At 39.7% G+C, this 20737-nt stretch overlaps 2 protein-coding genes across 5 annotated transcripts in view; one reads left to right on the top strand and one right to left on the bottom strand.

Annotated features, from left to right (window-relative positions):
• Positions 1 to 4927, bottom strand: part of MRPS9 (mitochondrial ribosomal protein S9) — a 74477-nt gene extending 69550 nt beyond the window's left edge. The window contains exon 1 of the mRNA XM_053588557.1: positions 4509 to 4927. Within this exon, the coding sequence (XP_053444532.1) occupies positions 4509 to 4643 (135 nt within the window). The 5' untranslated portion in view covers positions 4644 to 4927. The remainder of the gene's footprint in view (positions 1 to 4508) is intronic.
• Positions 4714 to 10651, top strand: LOC128583905 (mediator of RNA polymerase II transcription subunit 29-like). 4 transcript variants are annotated; one of them, XR_008379581.1, is made up of 2 exons: positions 4714 to 4797; positions 4922 to 5425. XR_008379581.1 is itself a non-coding variant. In XM_053588558.1 (2 exons), the coding sequence occupies exon 1, from the start codon at positions 7900 to 7902 to the stop codon at positions 8317 to 8319; it is 420 nt and encodes a 139-aa protein (XP_053444533.1). In that variant the 5' UTR covers positions 7751 to 7899; the 3' UTR covers positions 8320 to 8335; positions 9859 to 10651. The 4 variants fall into 4 exon arrangements, 1 of the variants encoding a protein (XP_053444533.1); XR_008379583.1 differs by lacking the exon at positions 4922 to 5425 and adding an exon at positions 9859 to 10651 and having other exon boundaries at positions 4716 to 4797; XR_008379582.1 differs by having other exon boundaries at positions 4724 to 4777.
• The last annotated feature ends 10086 nt before the right edge of the window (positions 10652 to 20737 follow it).

The raw sequence follows: 20737 nt of genomic DNA, 5'->3' as shown, positions 1-20737 counted from the left end.
TTAGAACACTGAAGAGTATAGGCATAGGTGGCACATTTCTAAAACTGATTGAAGCTATCTATGACAAACCCACAGCCAATATTTTACTGAATGGAGTAAAACTGAAAGCTTTTCCTCTTAGAACTGGAACCAGACAAGGTTGTCCTCTGTCACCTTTACTATTCAACATAGTGCTGGAAGTTCTAGCCAATACAATTAGGCAAGACAAGGAAATAAAGGGAATCCAAATGGGAGCAGAGGAGGTCAAACTCTCCCTCTTTGCTGACGACATGATCTTATACTTAGAGAACCCCAAAGAGTCAACCACAAGACTCCTAGAAGTCATCAGAAAATACAGTAATGTTTCAGGATATAAAATCAATGTCCACAAGTCAGTAGCCTTTGTATACACCAATAACAGTGAAGATGAGAAGCTAATTAAGGACACAACTCCCTTCACCATAGTTTCAAAGAAAATGAAATACCTAGGAATATACCTAACGAAGGAGGTGAAGGACCTCTATAAAGAAAACTATGAAATCCTCAGAAAGGAAATAGCAGAGGATATTAACAAATGGAAGAACATACCATGCTCATGGATGGGAAGAATCAACATTGTTAAAATGTCTATACTTCCCAAAGCAATCTACCTATTCAATGCCATTCCTATCAAAGTACCTACATCGTACTTTCAAGATTTGGAAAAAATGATTCTGCGTTTTGTATGGAACCGGAAAAAACCCCGTATAGCTAAGGCAGTTCTTAGTAACAAAAATAAAGCTGGGGGCATCAGCATACCAGATTTTAGTCTGTACTACAAAGCCATAGTGCTCAAGACAGCATGGTACTGGCACAAAAACAGAGACATAGACACTTGGAATCGAATTGAACACCAAGAAATGAAACTAACATCTTACAACCACCTAATCTTTGATAAACCAAACAAGAACTTACCTTGGGGGAAAGACTCCCTATTCAATAAATGGTGTTGGGAGAACTGGATGTCTACATGTAAAAGACTGAAACTGGACCCACACCTTTCCCCACTCACAAAAATTGATTCAAGATGGATAAAGGACTTAAATTTAAGGCATGAAACAATAAAAATCCTCAAAGAAAGCATAGGAAAAACACTGGAAGATATTGGCCTGGGGAAAGACTTCATGAAGAAGACTGCCATGACAATGGCAACAACAACAAAAATAAACAAATGGGACTTCATTAAACTGAAAAGCTTCTGTACAGCTAAGGAGACAATAACCAAAGCAAAGAGACAACCTATACAATGGGAAAGGATATTTGCATATTTTCAATCAGACAAAAGCTTGATAACCAGGATCTATAGAGAACTCAAATTAATCCACATGAAAAAAGCCAACAATCCCTTATATCAATGGGCAAGAGACATGAATAGAACTTTCTCTAAAGACGACAGACGAATGGCTAACAAACACATGGAAAAAAGTTCATCATCTCTATATATTAGAGAAATGCAAATCAAAACAACCCTGAGATATCATCTAACCCCAGTGAGAATGGCCCACATCACAAAATCTCAAAACTGCAGATGCTGGCATGGATGTGGAGAGAAGGGAACACTTTTACACTGCTGGTGGGACTGCAAACTAGTACAACCTTTCTGGAAGGAAGTATGGAGAAACCTCAAAGCACTCAACCTAGACCTCCCATTCGATCCTGCAATCCCATTACTGGGCATCTACCCAGAAGGAAAAAAATCCTTTTATCATAAGGACACTTGTACTAGACTGTTTATTGCAGCTCAATTTACCATTGCCAAAATGTGGAAACAGCCTAAATGCCCACCAACCCAGGAATGGATTAACAAGCTGTGGTATATGTATCCCATGGAATACTATTCAGCCATTAAAAAAAATGGAGACTTTACATCCTTTGTATTAACCTGGATGGAAGTGGAAGACATTATTCTTAGTAAAGCATCACAAAAATGGAGAAGCATGAATCCTATGTACTCAATCTTGATATGAGGACAATTAATGACAATTAAGGTTATGGGGGGGGGAAGCAGAAAGAAGGATGGAGGGAGGAGGGTGGGGCCTTAGTGTGTGTCACATTTTATGGGGGCAAGACATGATTGCAAGAGGGACTTTACCTAACAATTGCAATCAGTGTAACTGGCTTATTGTACCCTCAATGAATCCCCAACAATAAAAAAGAAAAAAAAAAAAAAAAAAAAAAAAAAAAAGACTGCTGCCTTATGAGATCAGGACCAAAAGGACCCAGAAAAGTTTGCCTAGGAACATGACCTATAAAAACCATGAGACACTGCTCTTACATGCTTATTTATTGCAGCACAATTCACAATTGCAAAGAAGCAGAATCAACTTAAGTGCCCATATGATGAGCAGATAAAGAAAATGTGGTATATGTACACCGTGGAGTACTACTCAGCTATAGGAAAGAATGAAATAATGTCTTTTGCAACAAGTTGGATGAACTGGAGGCGATTATTCTAAGTTAAGTAACTCAGAAAGTATACTACATACTACTCAGGTGATAGGGACACCAAAAGCCCAGACTTCGCCACTATACAATATATAGAGTGGACATAAAGTTCGTGTTCATAAAATCACACATGAACTTTATGGACACTCTGTATACATGTAACAGAATTCAACTTGTACCCCCTAATTCTATTAAAATTTAAAAAAAACTTGAGATAACAAAGGTCTGTTGTTTGGGGATAATTTGCTATACAGCAATAAATAACTAATACAGTCATCATCCTTATTACAACAATGAAGCACAGTATAACAAAGTTTACTGCTTTCTAAGGAAAACAGGTTGAAATGATAGTAGCATCTATTATCAAGCTCTCTTTACACAAGAAAATTTTTAATTTGCTACATAAACACAAATTTTAATGTAGACATATTTTCCATAATTAAACCAATGAGGAACACATTAAATTCTATCCTAACAAGGACCGGATTAGATCTTAAAGGGAACTTACCCTACCAAACAGAGATTACAATATATATTCAAAAATTATTGGAGAGGCATAAGTAATTTATAGAGCTGTATAAAGCATCTGATAAAAATGCAAGTCAATTTTAAAATTTGTTTTTCAGGGGTGGTACCTGTGGCTCAAAGGAGTAGGGCACTGGCCCCATATGCTGGAGGTGGTGGGTTCAACCCAGCCCCAGCCAAAAACTGCAAAAAAAAAAAAAGAAATTAGTTTTTCAAAGTGGTTTTCCTCATTTACCAACCACATTTATTAAGACACTATTGTACACCAATGGAATGCTGTGATAAATATGGTATATTATAACCTCCAGGAATCCATGAGAGATAAATAGAACATATACTTTCTTTTTAAAGAAAGAAACAGGAATGTGTTTACAGTCAAACCAAAACATGTAGAATTTAGGCTATCAAATGTTAAGTGTCATTGAAATGTTAAATGTTAAGTTCTGGCTGACATAAAGGCATATTAGGTCAGTAAAAACTGAACACTTAAGCACTAAGAAAGTGCTTAGTAAAAAATAAAAATTAGGAAGACATCCTGTTTTGTGGCAGTATTTTTCAAAATAGCAACTGGCCTACTTTTTTTTTAATGAAAATCATAAATGTTACAGAAAGCTAAACTAGTATTCCTATATTAAGTTATACTGATAGAGGATTTAAGAATTCATGGGTAACCTTTGTAGTACACCATGGAAGGGAACCGTCAACTGCTCATAATAACGTCAACACTATTTTTCACTGGTGACAGATAAAAAAATTCAACTACCTTAGCATACCAAAACAGATCATACTCTGACCCCTGCAAAACTTTCTAGCCTGTTTTTCACCACTCTCTCGCCCAAATCCTATGGTACAACCAATTATTTATTGTTGCCTATTACCCCCAATTACATTTCTATATCTTTATGTACTTGTTACATCTTTCAAGAACATAATACCTCTCTTTTTTCATATTAACTCCTAATTGCTGCTGAAAATTGCTCTTTGCTATTATCTTCTCTGGGAAGCTGCGCGTGGCCATGACTCCAGCCTTTATCACTCTAGTCTGAATTAGGCATTGCACTCCGTTTTTCTGTATTTCCCTCTGTAAATTTCACAGTACGCTGACATCCATAAATATACAATCTGAAAAGTCTGGCCATGCACGAGTAAGACTACTCCTTTGCCCCTAACTTGAAACAACAGACATGTGCAATTGTATCAATGTATTAATATGCAACATGCATACTACAAGATTGGCATGCAGGCGAAAGCAAACTAGTAAGGGTCGCTACTGAGAACCCAAAAATCGCTTAAAAAGACTTCTTTTGCCCTGTTGCATTAGTGTTTCTGCAAAAACCGAGAAAGAACCCCTGAAGTGGCCTCTGAATGCCAAAACCCACCACTACACTCCCAACCTCAGAAAACTACTAAATACCTAAGACCCCTCCTCAGGACACAGGAAATATCGAGGGAAGGTGGCGGTGCCGGCTTTACCTCCCAGCACTACAGAGACCTCTACTTCCAATTTTCCTGGGCCTTACCCGGGGTCCGGTACATGTCTGAAACTCAGCTACCGCGATTTTCCAGAATCCGTGGTTCCGGGCAAGGCTAATCTTACCCCCAAGAAAGAGTCGGTAGGAAACTGCTCCGCCATAAGACACACAGGGAGCCGCCATGTTGACTATGGGAAAACCCGGCCAGAGAGGGAGAGGGGGCGGAGCCCGGGGACTGCGCAGGCGCTGACAGCCGCCGGGTCCCTGAGGCTGTCGGGAGCAAAAGCTTTAGGACCAGGGCACCGCCTGCGGCCTGGGTAAGATTGTGGCTGATTGGGTACGTTCGTGGAGCCCGCGGGACTTTATTGGACTGCAGCTCCTGGTGTTAACCCCCGAGGGAGCAGAGTTGTTGGTCTTCAGTGTATTTCTTCTTTTTCTAGTCTTGGGTTCTGTTGTTCTAGGCGCCTTGGTACTCACTCCCACGTGACTCTTTAACCACCCCTTCCTTTGCGTGCCCCCGGCTGCACCTCTGTTGGGCTGTTCCGGAACCTTGGCTGCGCAGCTGGCCGCGTCTCCCTACCTCCTCTTCGGACATCTGGATTCTCCAACAACAACGCTCACCTCCGGCGGGTCCTCTCTCATGCTCCAAGCCTTGGTTTTCTCCTAACTTTCCACAATTTTTTGGATCCAGGTCAAGATCCTTCTCTGAGAGCTGCCAAACCGCGCTAGGTTCCCTGGCACTGAACGCTTGTGTCGTTCCTTAACTGTATAATGCACAGGCTAAACCGTACCAAAGAGGACGAACGCTGCATTGCTCACGTGTTTGTGGTGATGCCGGTATAGACAAAACTACTGCATCGCTTGTGTTGTAAAAGTCCAGCACATACAATTATGTATAGTACATAATACTTGACATTGATAATAAATAACTTTTACTGGTTCATGTATTTACGTACTATACTTTTAACGTTATTCTAGAACATGCTACTTACAAAAAAAAAGTTAACTGTGAAAGAGCCTCAGGCAGGTCCTTCAGGAGTTATCTCAAAGGAGTTATCAGTTATCAGTTGTCATAGGAGATGACAGTTCATGCGTGTTTTTGCCCCTATAGACCTTCCAGTGGGAACAGATGTCTGCACGCAGATGTGGAACACAGTGATAGTGATGACGATAGCTCTGGTAGGCTTAGGCATAGTTGTGTGTTTGCATCTTCATTTTTACAAACAAGTTGAAAAAGTAAAAAATAAAAATAAAATTTAAATAAAAAAGCTTAGAGTGTAAGATATAAAGAAAATATTTATGTACAGTTGCACAATGTGTGTTTTAAGCTAAGAGTTACTATAAAAGAGTCCAAAAGTTAAAAAAAAATTAAAAGTTTATCAAGCAAAAAAGGTACAGTGTGCTAAGGTTAACTGATTATTAAAGAAATTGTTTTTTTAAATTTAGTGTAGCCTAGTACACAGTATTTTTAAGCCCAGAGTCATGCCTAGTAGCACACTAGGTCTTCACATTCTCTCGCTACTCACTCACAGACTCACTAGAGCAATTTCCAGTCCTTTAAGCTCTATTCATAGTACCTTACACAGGTGTACCTTTTTAAAATCTTTTCTGTCATATTGTTATAGTACCTTTTCTGTGTTAAGGTACACAAGTACCCCTGTGTTATAACTGCCTACAGTACTCTGTACAATAACATGCTGAACAGGTTTGTGGCCTAGGAGCAACAGGCTATATAGCCTAGGTGTATACAACTAGGTTTGCTGTGGTAAGTACACTGTATGATGGGTATACTTACACACCACTTCTCCACCTTTGGCTAAGATCAAGTGTATGGCGTGCACTATGACAAACGCTGCCCTATGACACACAGTGACAAAATCACATATGGACAGGTTTCTCAGAATATATCCTTATTTAATGCAAATTTAGTACATGTTCCACCCCTCGAGGCAACATTACTGCCCTAAATTTCTTGGATAGCCTTTGAGTTTGGGAACAAATATTCTGCTATCGGTTGACACTCCATAACTTGGAGACAGAATGAAAAATTGGAATGTGCCGATAATCATTTAAAATATGGAAAAACATCTGTAGTTTACCGAATGGCCAAAGTGTAGATTCCTTTCCTTTTTTTTTTTTCTCATTTATTGGGCACCTATTAAGTGATAGACATCAGGCATCCTAGGGTGGGGAGTAATGTGGGGGTTTGGTTCTCAAGTCAGCTTGTAAGATAAACTTCAGGAGAGTGAAAATGTTGGATTAATACCGAGTGTTGTTGAGATCTGGAGTAGCAAGAACTGATAGATGTTACTGACAGAAGTGCAGATTGGTTACAACCCTCATGAAATTAAACAACTTATCAATGACCTATAGATACATTCATCCACAATCTATCAGTTATATTCCTAGGTATATACCTTGCAGAAAGTCTTGCACAGTACACCAGGAGACATTTCTAGGAATGTTCCTAGCAAGATGTTTTTTTTTTGATAACAACAAAAATAACCTATCTGTTAATAGGAGGACGGACGGATGGTCAAGAGAGTAGCACACGGCAATGGCAATGAATGAGTCTCAGCTCCACGTGAATATGTATGAGTTTCCCCAGGGGAGCAAAGAATGGAAAGCCACAGATGCCTAGACACATTTGCATTAAGTTCAAAACTGGGCAAAACTAAGTAGGATATTGTTTAAGAGTTTATTCTAAAAAAAAAGTTTATCGTATGTAGTAAAACCATAAAGAAAAGCAAGAGAATGATAAATACAAAATTGAGAATAGTAAATACTCTTGAGAGGAAGGAGAGAGATGCTGAGAACATCCCAGTATTCTTTATCTCTAGGTGACTGGTGGATCATAGCTGTGCATTTTGTTATCATTCTTGAAATGCTACAAATATATGCAGGTACATCTAACAGGAAGGGTTTATTTTTATCTTCCATCTTACTCTGACTTGCACTGAAAGTTGTGGCAGAGTGTAAATTGGCATGATTGTTATTTCTTTTTCCTATGTTGTTCGTATTTCTTTCTATAGTCCTGTTTCTTTTATCACTTTCTCTCTCTCTCTTCCCCCTCCAGTGTGTATAGCTTAAATTCTGAATGATGTAGGTCCTAGAAAATTGATCCCCCTTCCTCCACTTTTAAGGGATTCTTATAAAACATACCTGGAACTGCAGAACTTGGTGGATCAATATGAAACTTTTAGCTTGGGAAAAACACAAAGCTTAATGCATCCCACAGATAATAGATCTTCAGGGAACTTTGGATCAAAGATGGCTGAACCCTGGGTGGTTTATCAAAAGTGCATTAACTAGATCTGGTCCGGGTTTGGCTGGGGGTCCGGGGCCCCAGCAGCAGTGACAACCGCTGGCACAACTAGTGGGCCCTGCTCAGAGCGGACTTCTGCAGCAACAGGACTTAGATCCTGTGCAGCGTTATAAGATGCTCATCCCGCAGTTGAAAGAGAGTCTACAGACTTTGATGAAGGTTGCAGCCCAGAACTTGATTCAGAACACTACTATTGACAACGGACAAAAAAGCAGTGATGGACCCATACAACGCTTTGACAAGTGCCTGGAGGAGTTCTATGCACTCTGTGACCAGCTGGAGCTCTGCCTGCGCCTGGCACATGAGTGCCTGTCACAGAGTTGTGACAGCGCCAAGCATTCTCTGACGCTGGTGCCCACAGCCACCAAACCAGACGCAGTGCAACCTGACAGCCTACCCTACCCACAGTACCTGGCAGTCATCAAAACCCAGATTGCCTGTGCCAAGGACATTCACACCGCCCTGCTGGACTGTGCTAACAAGGTCACGGGCAAGACACCTGCACCACCTACTGGCCCCAGGGGCACCCTCTGAAGTAGTGGGGCAGGAGGTTGGGGCAGGGCCTAAGAGAGAATGAAGCGCTTAACCCCCCTCCCCCCAAAAAAGTGCATTAACTAGCTGGGCATGGTGGCTCATGCCTATAATCATAGCGCTCTGGGAGGCAAGATGGGTGGATTGCTTGAGCTCATGAGTTCGAGACCCCATCTTTACTAAAAATAGAAAAACTGAGGCAAGACAGGCTTGAGCCCAAGAGCTTGACATTGACTCTAAGCTATGATTCCACAGCACTCTACCGGGGTGACAGAGTGAGACTCTTGTGTCAGAAAAATAAAAAATTAATAAAACTTTAAAAATAAAGTGCATTAACTGTGGATCAAGCAATCAGGGTTCTCACCAGGCCCTGCCACAGACTCTCTCTCTCTGACAATGGTGGTTTCTTTCTTTTCTTATTTTTTGGAGGCACAGTCTCACTTTGTCACCCTCGGTAGAGTGCCATGGCATCGTAGCACACAGCAACCTCAAACTCTTGGGCTCAAGCGATTCTCTTGCCTCAGGCTCCCGAATGGGACTACAGGCACCCGCCACAACACCCAGCCATCTTTAGAGACGAGGTCTCGCGCTGGCTCATGCTGGTCTTGAACCTGTGAGCTTAGGCAGTGCACTGGCCTCGGCCTTCCACAGTGCTAGGATTACAGGTGTGAGCCACTGTGCCTGGCCTGGTGGTCTGTTTAGCTCATAGAATACTACATGTATCATCATCATAAGCAGGGAGCAGATCAGACCAGAATCAGAGCATCCTGCACTGGCCTCGGCCTCCCAGAATGCTAGGATGACAGGTGTGAGCCACTGTGCCTGGCCTGGTGGTCTGTTTAGCTCATAGAATACTACATGTATCATCATCATAAGCAGGGAGCAGATCAGACCAGAATCAGAGCATCCTGCACTGGCCTCGGCCTCCCAGAATGCTAGGATGACAGGTGTGAGCCACTGTGCCTGGCCTAGTGGTCTGTTTAGCTCATAGAATACTACATGTATCATCATCATAAGCAGGGAGCAGATCAGACCAGAATCAGAGCATACCTGTTGAATTGTGTCCCACAAAAAGACGTTACAGTCCTACCCACTCCCCCACATCTCCTAATGTGACCTCACTTAGAAATAGTCTTACGGAGGTAACCACGTTAAATTAAGGTCATTAGCACTGGCCCTAATCCAATACAACACTCATCCTTATAGAAACAGGAAATTTGGACACAGAGTCAGACACATGGAGAAAGAAAACAATGTGAAGACTCAGGCAGAAGGTGGCTATTTTCAAACCTAGGGTTGCCTGAGGCTACTAGAAGCTATAAAAGAGGCCTGGAACAAATCCTCTCCCACAGGCCTCAGAAGAAACCAACCTTGCTGACACCTTGATCTTGGACTTACTTCCCCTCTACAAATGTGAGACAATATATCCCTGTTGTTTAAACCACCTAGTGTATGGTACTTTGTTACAGCCTTCTCAGGAACACATCTAGTATATGGGATTTAAATGCTTGCGATTTTATTAGCTACTTTTCCCTTCAAAAGTTGGAGCCCCTGCCCTTGAGTGTGAACTGGATGGAATGACCTCTGAAGAATGGACTAGAGTGGAAGTCTTGGTGTATAGTGTTGGATACTTGTCACAGAAGGAGCTGTGGCTTCCTGCTTGCTCTCTTTCTCTCCCAAAGAGCCCACTCCAGGAGGACAGGAATGCCATGCCCCAAGACAACCATATGAGAGGCCCACACAGTGAGGAACTGAGTTTTTTGCTAACTGCCATTTGAACGAGCCAAACTTTTCTAAGATTGCAGCCTCTGTCAATATCCTGACTGCTACATCATGACATGAAAGACCCTGAGCCGAAACTGCTGATTTTGAGCTCTTGGACAACGCAAACTGTGAGATAAAGAATATCATTTTAGTCATCACCACCATACAACTCATTCATGTAACAAAAAACCACTTGTCCCTCCTAAATTTGTTGAAATAAAAAATACACACATATATAGGTCTACTAGTGAGTGTGAAGTGGCATCTTATTATAGTATGGATTTATGTTTTCCTGATGACAGATGATATTGGGCATATTTCATGTGCTTTCTGGCCATTTGTATATTTTCTATATAGTAATGTATGTTCAAATTGTTTGCTCTTTTTAAATTGAATTACTTTTATCTCTTTTTTTTTTTTTTCTGAGAGAGAGCCTCAAGCTGTCGCCCTGGGTAGAGTGCTGTGGCATCACCGCCCACAGCAACCTCTAACTCCTGGGTTTAAGCGATTCTCTTGCCTCAGCCTCCCAAGTAGCTGGTGTCCGCCACAACACCTGGCTATTTTGTGGTTGCAGCTGTCATTGTTTAGTGGGCCCGGGTTGGATTCAAACCCATCAGCTCAGGTGTATGTGGCTGGCGCCTTAGCCGTTTGAGCCACAGGTGCCGAGCCATATTTTTCTCTTTTTATTAATGATTTATGAGTTCTTTATGTATTCTTTATTCTAGACAATTACCAAATGTATACAGAGGGTGCCAAAAAATGTATACATGTTTTAAGAGATCTTGGCAGAAGTAAAATTGATCATTTCCCAAAGTGTATAAATTTCAGTAAAATGGCTGTGTGTAGCATGTCTCGGTACCCTTGACAAATAATGGTATCTTCAATTTAACTTTGGAAAATAGTACATAAATAACATCTCTTAAAATGTATATACTTTTGTTGGCACACTCTGTATATTTGCAGATGTTTTTTACCATTCTGTGGATTGCTTTTCAATTTTTTTTTTTTCTTTAGACAAGAGTCTCACTATGTGTCACCCTGGGTAGAGTGCTGTGGCGTCACAGCTCACAGCAACCTCAAGCTCTTGGACTTAGGCGATTCTCTTGCCTCAGCCTCCCAAGTAGCTGGGACTACAGGCGCCTGCCACATAACCTGGCTATTTTTTTTGTTGTAGTTGTCATTGTTGGCAGGCCCGGGCTGGATTCGAATCTGCCAGCTCTGGTGTATGTGGCTGGGGCCCTAGCTGCTGAGCTACAGACGCTGAGCCTGCTTTTCAATTTTTTTTTTTTTTGGCCGGGTCTGGGTTTGAATTTGCCACCTCTGGCATATGGGGCCGGCGCCCTACTCCATTGAGCCACAGGTGCTGCCCGCTTTTCAATTTCTTAATAGAGTCCTTTCATGCTTAATGAATTTTAGTTTTGATGAGGTACAATTTGTCTATTTTTTCTTTTGTTTCAGTGTTTTAAATGTCATATCTAAGAAATTATTGCCTAATTCAAGTTCACATGGATTTATACATCTGTTTTCTATTAGGATTTTTATGGTCTAAGTATTTATATTTTACTCATTGATTCATTTTGGATTAATTTTTGTACCAGGTGTCAAGTTGACATCCATCTTCATTCCTTTGTATGTGGACACCCAGTTATTTCTGAACCCTCATTTCTGCTCTTAAAAAAATTAATATTTGAAGCCATTAGTGTGGGGCGATTTTTTATGCAGCAATAGATAATGGATACACCTAGGAATTTGTTAAAAATGCAGATTCTTGTGTTCAATCCAAACCTGTTATATCTATCTGGGTATGAGACCCAGCATAAAAACCCTCAAATAATTTAGGATTTTTTGTTTTAGACAGAGTCTTGCTCAGTCACCCTGGGTAGAGTGCAGTGGTGTTATCATAGCCTACTGCAACCTCAAGCTCTTAGGCTCAGGCAATCCTTCTGTCTCAGCCTCCCAAATAGTTAATTTTTTCATTATTAATAGAGATGGAGTCTCGCTTTTTCTCAGGCTGGTCTTAAACTCCGGAGCCCAAGAGATCCTTCTGCCTCAGCCTCCCAGAGTGCTACGATTGCAGGTGTTACAGGTATGAGCCACCATACCTAGCCTAGGATTCTTGTTTTGTTTTTTTTAGTTTATAATAAGTTATATGGTAGTAGGTCAGAATCCATTACATTACTGGCAATGAATTTATCCATCTCATTCATATGGCAGATTCCTATACATCTTTTGTTAATTATTGTGATAAAAATATGTAACATAAAATTTACCATTGTAACCATTTTTAAGTCTGCAGTTCAGGGGCCCTAAGTACATTTACATTGTTGTGTAACCATCACTACCAACCATCTCCAGAACTTTTTTATCACCCCAAAATCCTGTCTCCTGGCAACAACAATTCTGTCTCTATGAGTTTGACTGTTACAGGTACTTCACATAAGTGGAATCATACAGAATTTGTTCTTTTGTATCTGGCTTGTTTCATTTAGCATCACGTTTTCAAGGTTCATTTACATTGTAGCATGTGAATTTTCTTCCTTCTAAAGGTGGAATAGTATTCTACCCTATGGCTACACCACATTTGTTTACCCATTCATCCATTGATAAGCACTGAGGTTGTTTCTACCTTTTGGCCATTGTGAATAATGCTGCCATGAATATGAGTGTACAAGTATCTGTTCACGTCCCAGTTCTCAGTTCTTTGGGATACATACCTAGAAATGAAATTGTAGGATTCTTGTTGTTAATGTAGCCAGATTAATTTAACCCACACAGGTTGTTGCCCATAAAAGATAGATTGAATAGTATTTAAGTCTGCAAATTGAAAAGTCTCCAATTATGTAGACGACTCCCAGCTAAATAAACATATGCACAGGGTAAGAAAGCAAGTAATGTAAATTTCACTAAAATTTAAAAATATTTGTAAGAGGTAATTTAAGTACAAAACTGCTATACATCAAACTTCTATATCAATTTAAAAATGAAATCTGTCTCAGCCTACAAGTAAATCTACTACTCTCCCAAGATGCATGTATTTTACTTTATTAATTGAATTTTAATAAATAACAAATAGGATAAATATCTTCTTTGATTTTTTTTTTTTGCTGTGTTCATTGTGATCCAAATCCATCAACATATGCAGCTCTTTACCTGCAAGCTGTCAATTATGTTTGTTATTAAAGAGACAACATGCAGGGAGCTGTCATTCAATGCTGTTGTGATGCTTCAAGCATCACTTCTCCAGGCTTAGTTATCAAAAATAAAACAAATTTGCATGGAACTTAAAGGTGGATGGAGCACATCATTTGCTGAGCATTGAACATGTCTTCAAACATACACAAATTTGGGGATAGTGTGCTCAGGGCCAGCATGTCCTTGGCCATGTTTGTAATTAGTTTGCATAGATTTTGTCAAAAAAAGGTGCAAGCCAGGCACGGTGGCGCATCAATAGGCCCAGCTACTTGGGAGGCTATGGCAGGAGGGTCAGAGACTAGCCTGCCCGACAGACATCGTGAGACCAAGACAACCAAAATAACATCATGATAGGGTAATAGAATTCTAAATGGTTTCATGATTTGAAATAATAGTGTGCAGAAAATGGTCTAGCACTGTGGGTATTTCTCAATATAGGACTCAGTATATAGGACTTGGACTTAATATAGGACTATTTTGTGGTGAAGGCTAAGTGGAGGTCAAGAAGTTCTAGCGAAAGAGAACTAAATGATGATGGTTGTAGACAGGATTTATTCAGGATACCAGGGATTTCCAAATGAAAAACATGAGTGTGAAGAAACAATATAATTGAAATCAATAAAATCACCAAGGGCATGGTGAGAAGAAATACAGATTTAATCAAATTCCAAAAAACTAAAACAAAAATGAAATTCTTTCAGGCATAAGAGAAACTATTTCAGGACGAATAGAGGAAGTACCACTTTAAACAGCAGGGAGCAACTGGAAGAGTGCAGAGTGCATTGCTCCTATGACACTGACGCGCCCAAAGTGATCCAGATCTGAAAAGCAGGAAACGTTCGGAAGTGTTACTTTTCATTCTTAATCTTTTGAAGAAGCAAAGGCAAGAGCAATCTATCTCTTCTGTCTCTAGCAGAGAAAAGGTGCAGATGGAGATGGAACAAGGGATACGGTTTTAAGGAATGTAAATGAGAATAACGTAAATTAAAATATATATGCACATAAACACATGCACACATCATATATAACAGAAATCTTAAAGTACTGTATATAACTTTATATGCCATTAATATGGCATTATCCTAAGCACCCTAAAGGTTTTTATCTCATTTAATCTCGAGACCATCTCTATGTGTAAGGTACTAGTAGTGTCCTCGCATGAGACCAAAAGGAGGCTGAGGCATGGGGATGTTTAATAACTTACACGAGTCCCCAAAATAAGAAAGGGGTGGAGCCAGGCCACGTGGCACTGGAGGGCACACACCTAACCACTTCTCTCTGGTCCTAGGCCCTCAGTCTCCCCCCCGTATTGATGCCATCTGCTCACCGTTAGCCTTCTCTGAACGAATGTAGTTCACTTGTCCTAGATCAGCACCAGTTAACTCTGCTCATTGGTCTCCCTGTTAGCACCCATCCCATCTCCTGTGTAGGGACAGGCAATTCTGTTTGTCTACATTGCTTTTCAGAGGTCAAAAACTGGCTACATGTCAGGTGGGGTTTGGAGTGTTTTGGCCTGCTCCGTGTTGGGGGGTGTGAAATTTAAATGTGGATGCTTTTGGTTGATCACACACTGCCTCTTCACCACACCCCCACTGTGCTAGGCATCCTACTGCAGGCTGTTCCTATGTTCATGGGAGGACATCCTTACTTTCCATATCACCTACCATAAGTGCTATACATATGCACTTAACAAATGCCTCCTGATAAAAATGCAAGGCTCAAAACTGTTCAGACTTTACCTACTTAAAGAGATCTTGGAATACTGGGGCTCTAACAACTTAAAGGATTCTCCTAGAAAGACGAGCCAGGGAGCTGGATTTAGAGACATGAATAATCCTGCCCAACATCCTGGTTTTGCTGCCTAGCTGGAAAGTAGGATTTCTGTACTTTAAGAGTTAAAAGTAAGAATTTAATCTACATGCAGACGATTTTATCTTTGTCAACAAATATTCATTGATAATGCTTTCCAAGGCTTTGTTGACAGGAACCATCTAGGTATTAAGATGATACCTACTTTTCACAGGCTTATAAGCTTACAGGGGGAAAAAAGATAATTTACATGAATGCAATAATTCCGGGAAGACCATGATTCAATCTTGAAAGAACTGCAAAGTAATTTAGGAGTTCAAGAAGGAAAACATTACTTCTTGCCAAATGGATCAAGATGGTTTTATTTCCTAAATATTTTAGAGTTGCAAATCAAAAATAAAGAAACCATCTAATTCATTTAATTACTCTTATGCAAAACCAGTTCTAAACTCTTCATGAAGGCTGTTAACCTACCCCATGTCATAATACCTCCAAAGCAAAATTTTCTATCTCAATTTATTAAATTACATGATTAAAAAGTTTTCTTCAGAGCAGGTTGGGTGGCTTACAACTGTAATCCTAGCATGCTTAGAGGCTGAGGTGGGAGGACTGCCTTGAGCTCAGGAGTTCCAGACCAGTCTGAGCAAGAGTGAGACCCTGTCTCTACTAAAAACAGAAAAATTAGCCAGATGTTGTGTGTGGTGGATGCTTGTAGTCTCAGGTACTTAAGAGGCTGAGGCAGGTGGATCACTGGAGGCCAGGAGTTTCAGGTTGCTGTAAGCTATGGCACCATAGCACTCTGGCTTAGGGCAACAGAGTAAGACTCTAAAAAAAAAAAAAAAAATATATATATATATATATATATATATATATTCTTCAGTATCCTCAAAAGATACTTAAGCATTTGCATGTCACCTTTCCTATTTTCACTGAAGAAACATTTCTAGCAATTTTCAAAGTGTTTTCCAAAATCAAGTATCATATCTGATATTTGAAATTGTGTCCAATTTCAATGAGGATATCACAGCCTGGTATGTGATTAAACTATCTCATCTCTTTATGAATAGAGTTTGCTGTGATTAAATTATAAACACCTGCATGATGCTATTTTGACCTTAGACTCAAAGGAACATTTTATCCTGGGAAATAAAGATTTTTGCATCAGTTTTCCAACCAGGCTATTAGTGCTACAATCTTAATGACCTTTGAAACTTAGAAATATCTACACTGATATGATAAATCCATATTTTCCGGTCATCTAAATTGTGTATCCAGTGTCATTTAGATATAGATTGCTGATCTCTTGTCAAATATCTGTATTCTTTATAGCTTCTTATCCAATGAGGGCCTCTTTATGTTGTCAAAATCAAGAGTTCAATTTAGAAATTCAATAAGCTTGGGCAGTTGGTAGCAGGGAAGATAAAACTGATAGTACAAATCAAAATAACTTCTAGATTTTTAAAAATAAATATGCATTTGGCTGATTGTTGAAAAGAGAGGACCTAGAAAACGATGGAATTTTAGCTTTCATCCTCTCTTGTTCTTAGGGTATATTGTAATCATACTAATAGTAATCAGAATTGTAGATGCACCTTCCCGGCAGCAGAGAGAGAATCCTGCCAGAACAGGCACAAGCATTGGGTTAATAACATCGCACCAGTTTGTGTTAAATTGCAAGCAATGGAAATAACTGGTTGCAGTAGAAAGGGATTTATAGTGGGTGTTACCTAACTTAACAAAATCTTTATAAGGGAAGTTGAACCAAATAGTAGCTGGACTTTGGGAACTCTTCCTGTTCCTAAAACAGCGCTGCCTCTGCTGTGAACTGCACCAGCCAAGTGGCCTCATGTTTTGCCCTTCTATTCCCACTTAATTCTCTTAGAAATTAAAGTCCCATGTGAGTGTCTTTGATCAGGTGCAAGTGAATTGTGTCTAAAACTCTAGCTTGCAAGAGAGTCTTTAACTTTTCACGTTTTTCAGTATAGGAAGGGGATGATTTTTAAACTGTTGTGCTCTCTCCTCCCTTCTTCATGGTTTTCCAAGTAGTAGTCAGTCCCAACAACCCAGAACATAAATGTTTACTGAAGGAAGGAAATTAGAATGGATGGTAAGCAAGCAAATCCACTTTATGCAGCAATCGTGAGTAAGTGGGACACTGCAGAGTGGGCTTAAGTAGCTATTCAATACTAGATGGTTAGATGAGAGGAATTGGAGGCCTTTCAGGACAGGATCCATGTCTGTTTTGCTTATATTGTAACCCCAGCCCAAGACTATCCCTGGCACATACTGGGAAATCAATAAATACTGATACCTAATAGTTGAACGAGTGATATGTATGTTTTCTTTTTCTTCTATCTCCACCATCTTTCAGGAGTGAAAATTCATATACTGATATTCTCAATTTTTTGATGTCATGTAGATAATACCTTTTATAATTTTGTCATTTAGTTTCTTCCCCTAAGTTTAGAATGTGTACAATTGAAAATTTTATGAGTACTTGGGCCGCGTCTGTGGCTCAGTGAGTAGGGTACCAGCCCCATCTACTGAGGGTGGTGGGTTCGAACCCAGCCCCAGCCAAACTACAATAAAAAATAGCCGGGTGTTGTGGCAGGCGCCTGTAGTCCCAGCTACTTGGGAGGCTGAGGTAAGAGAATCGCCTAAGCCCAAGAGCTGGAGGTTGCTGTGAACTGTGACGCCACGGCCCTTTACTGAGGGCGACATAATGAGACACTGCCTCAAAAAAAAAGAAAAAAAAATAGAAAATTTTGTGAGAACCTCTGTGTGGACCTTCTATTTATAATGACAGCTATTTTGATGATTAGTTAACTCAGGGTGGTTACTGTGACTGTCTGGTTGTCTAATGGATTTATCTCTATTGTTATTGCATGGAAAAATATCATTGAAGAGTTTTACTCCCACAGAGGATGGCTTCCTTCAGCTTAGAAAATAGTGTCTTAGCTCTTGCAGCAAAGCAAACGAAACATGATGAATTAGATTATAATGGTCATAATGCTGGCTTTCCAAACAGCATGTCATTGGTGTGGCTTTGTTTCTGTGATATGGGGTGAAGGATAACAAGCAGAACTGCTGGGTGTTTGGCAAATTCCTCCCTCCCACCACTAGGAATAGTTTTGGCTTCTATTTTATTCCTTATAAAGGCTTGATTTTTTCCTTTCCTAAAAAAACATGTTAGTGTCTCATTTTTCCTTTGGATGTTTGTGTACAGACCCAGCATTTATGTATTTCTGTAAACGAATTATTGTAATGATTATTTAATTGAAGTACCCAAAGTTAAGCACCTTTAGGAATTAATTCACATTTATGCACATTGTATACAACTCTATGTTTTATTTTACAGATTTCCACTTTGTAAGATTTTTTCCAAACTTAAGTTTGTAACTATACTTAGAACTAAATTCATACCTTATATTATTTAATAAATTATGTTTTTCAAAGCAGTTTTACACATTTTATTTTTAGGCTCACAACAACCTAATTCAATTTTAAGCATACCAGAAACTAAGTTAAGTTTGGATACACTGGCTTGCATGCTTTAAGTGTTAAAAACTGTTAATAATGGAAAAGTGTTATTTTAACATCCAAAAAAGAACAAACGTATTAATAATAAAATTAAATACTTCCAAGGAAAAATGAAATGTTATCTATTTAGATTATTTCTAAGTAATAGAAATACTTAGAATTTCAAAGAGATGTCCTTTCTATCATTTCCTTGCCATTTTTCTTGATTGACTTATTATTCTATCTCTTAGCTCTTATTTCTTGATAGTAATCTCTTTGCTTTTTTATTTTTTAAAAAATTGTAGTAAAATATATGTAATATAAAATTGACCAAAAATGTATGTAATATAAAATTGACCATCTTAACCATTTTTAGGTGCACAGTTGGGTGGTATTAAGTACATTTATGTTGTCATGCAACCATCATCACCCTCTATCTCTGGAACTCTTTTTGTGTTGCAAAACTGAAACTCTGAGCCTGTTAAACAATAACTCTTCGTTCTCTTCTTCCTTCAACCCCTGGTAACTGGCATTCTACTTTTCCATCTCTTTGAATTTGACGACTCAAAGAACCTTGTGTAAATGGAATCAGATAGTATTAGTCTTTTTGTGACCAGTTTAGTTCGGTTAGCGTTATGGCCTCAACGTTCATCTACATCATGACATGTGCCAGAATTTCCTTCCTTTTTAGGGCTGAGTAATATTCCATTGTATGTATATACCTCATTTGCCTATCCGTTTATGTACTGAGGGATACTCTTTTTGCATGTGTCATGGATTTTGAGATGATGCTGTATCCAGCGGCTCTCAACCTGGGGGTGGCAACCCCTTTTTAACAATGAAAATACATTGCGGCCTTAGGAAGGTTGAAAACCACTGCATGCCAAAGGTTCTTAACATTGGCTACCTGTTGAAGAGACACATTTCTGGTCCCAGGTCCAGACATTCTGATCGATTGGGGTATGATTTGGGATTTCTAGATGTTGCTTCCCAGGTGATTCTAATGGGCATAGGGATCTCTGCTCTATGCCGTCTGTGTTTTCAAGACAGAGCTCATGATTTCTACATGAGTATTTATCCTTTGCAATTCCAGGCATATTGTCACATGCCATACATATTGTGTAAGGACACTATTGGGGCTCAGCCAGGCTCAACTGGATCTCTTTTATTCTTACGCCCCCTCCTTTTGCCTCTGCATGCTTTTGATTTTAACCGTCCATGCCTGTGTCTTTCTTGGAGACCCACCCAAGGTCTCCTGGAGCCACTTTGTACACAGGCATAGAAAATACAAAGTGCCTTGGAGTTTATATCCCCATAGGCCTGCACTTAGACAATGGCCTGTGGACATGTGGTGATAACTTATTGGCAATGATGCAGTTAATAAAAGCCCACCTCTTGCTCCCAGTTGAGATAAACTGAGGCAAAACCTGTAGTCAGATCAGGCTGAATCGTCTCTCCAGGGAGCACTGCCTGAGCTCATACCCTTGCTTGGCTTTGTCCCCTTCCCTGTCTTGCTTTCCTCTCTCCCTGTTGGTTCCTCTTGGGAGTGGTTCTTGAGCACATCACTTGCACACATATCCTTATCACAGGATCTGCTTCTGGGAACCTAAACAAGGCCAGGGCTCCGTGGGGGTCCCATGGAGCAACTAGCCCTAGAAGTAGGTTAGTTAAGGGAGGAAAGAGGAAAACAAATAATGAGGAGTGAAATATTAATTGGAAACAAACAAATAAACTTATTCAGTAATGATTAAAGAAGTCTCAAAGTCAATAAGAGCTTTCTATTTTTAATCTTCACTTGAAAGTTAAAAGATTATTTGGCGAATTTTGAAAAATTGCCCAGGGATATTGGACAATGACTCTTGCTATTTCCATCTATTAGGGAATAGCACTAACAGCAAAATGTGTTTGTGTATTTCATTATTAGAAAACACAGCGTCGTATTTGCAGAGATGAATATATGTGTTGGGCTAGCTTGACTTTACCAGGCATATTTTTCCAAATGTATACACCCTCATTATGTCCTTTGGCTACTGGCATGTGACAAATTATGACTGTCCATGTGGGAACATGGTTCATGAAAAGTAAGAACAGATGAAGTTTTCTTTTATTCTTGCAAGGAAAATACTGGGTTACTTAT

Source organism: Nycticebus coucang, chromosome 4 (genome assembly GCF_027406575.1).
Source record: "Nycticebus coucang isolate mNycCou1 chromosome 4, mNycCou1.pri, whole genome shotgun sequence".
NCBI lineage: Eukaryota > Metazoa > Chordata > Mammalia > Primates > Lorisidae > Nycticebus > Nycticebus coucang.
Note: the sequence above shows the minus strand (reverse complement) of the source record. Positions and strands in the feature narration are given on the sequence as shown.

What these genes read in the sequence shown, in the direction of transcription:
- LOC128583905 (XM_053588558.1), top strand. Translation starts at nt 7,900, where the DNA reads ATGCTCATCCCGCAGTTGAAAGAGAGTCTACAGACTTTGATGAAGGTT.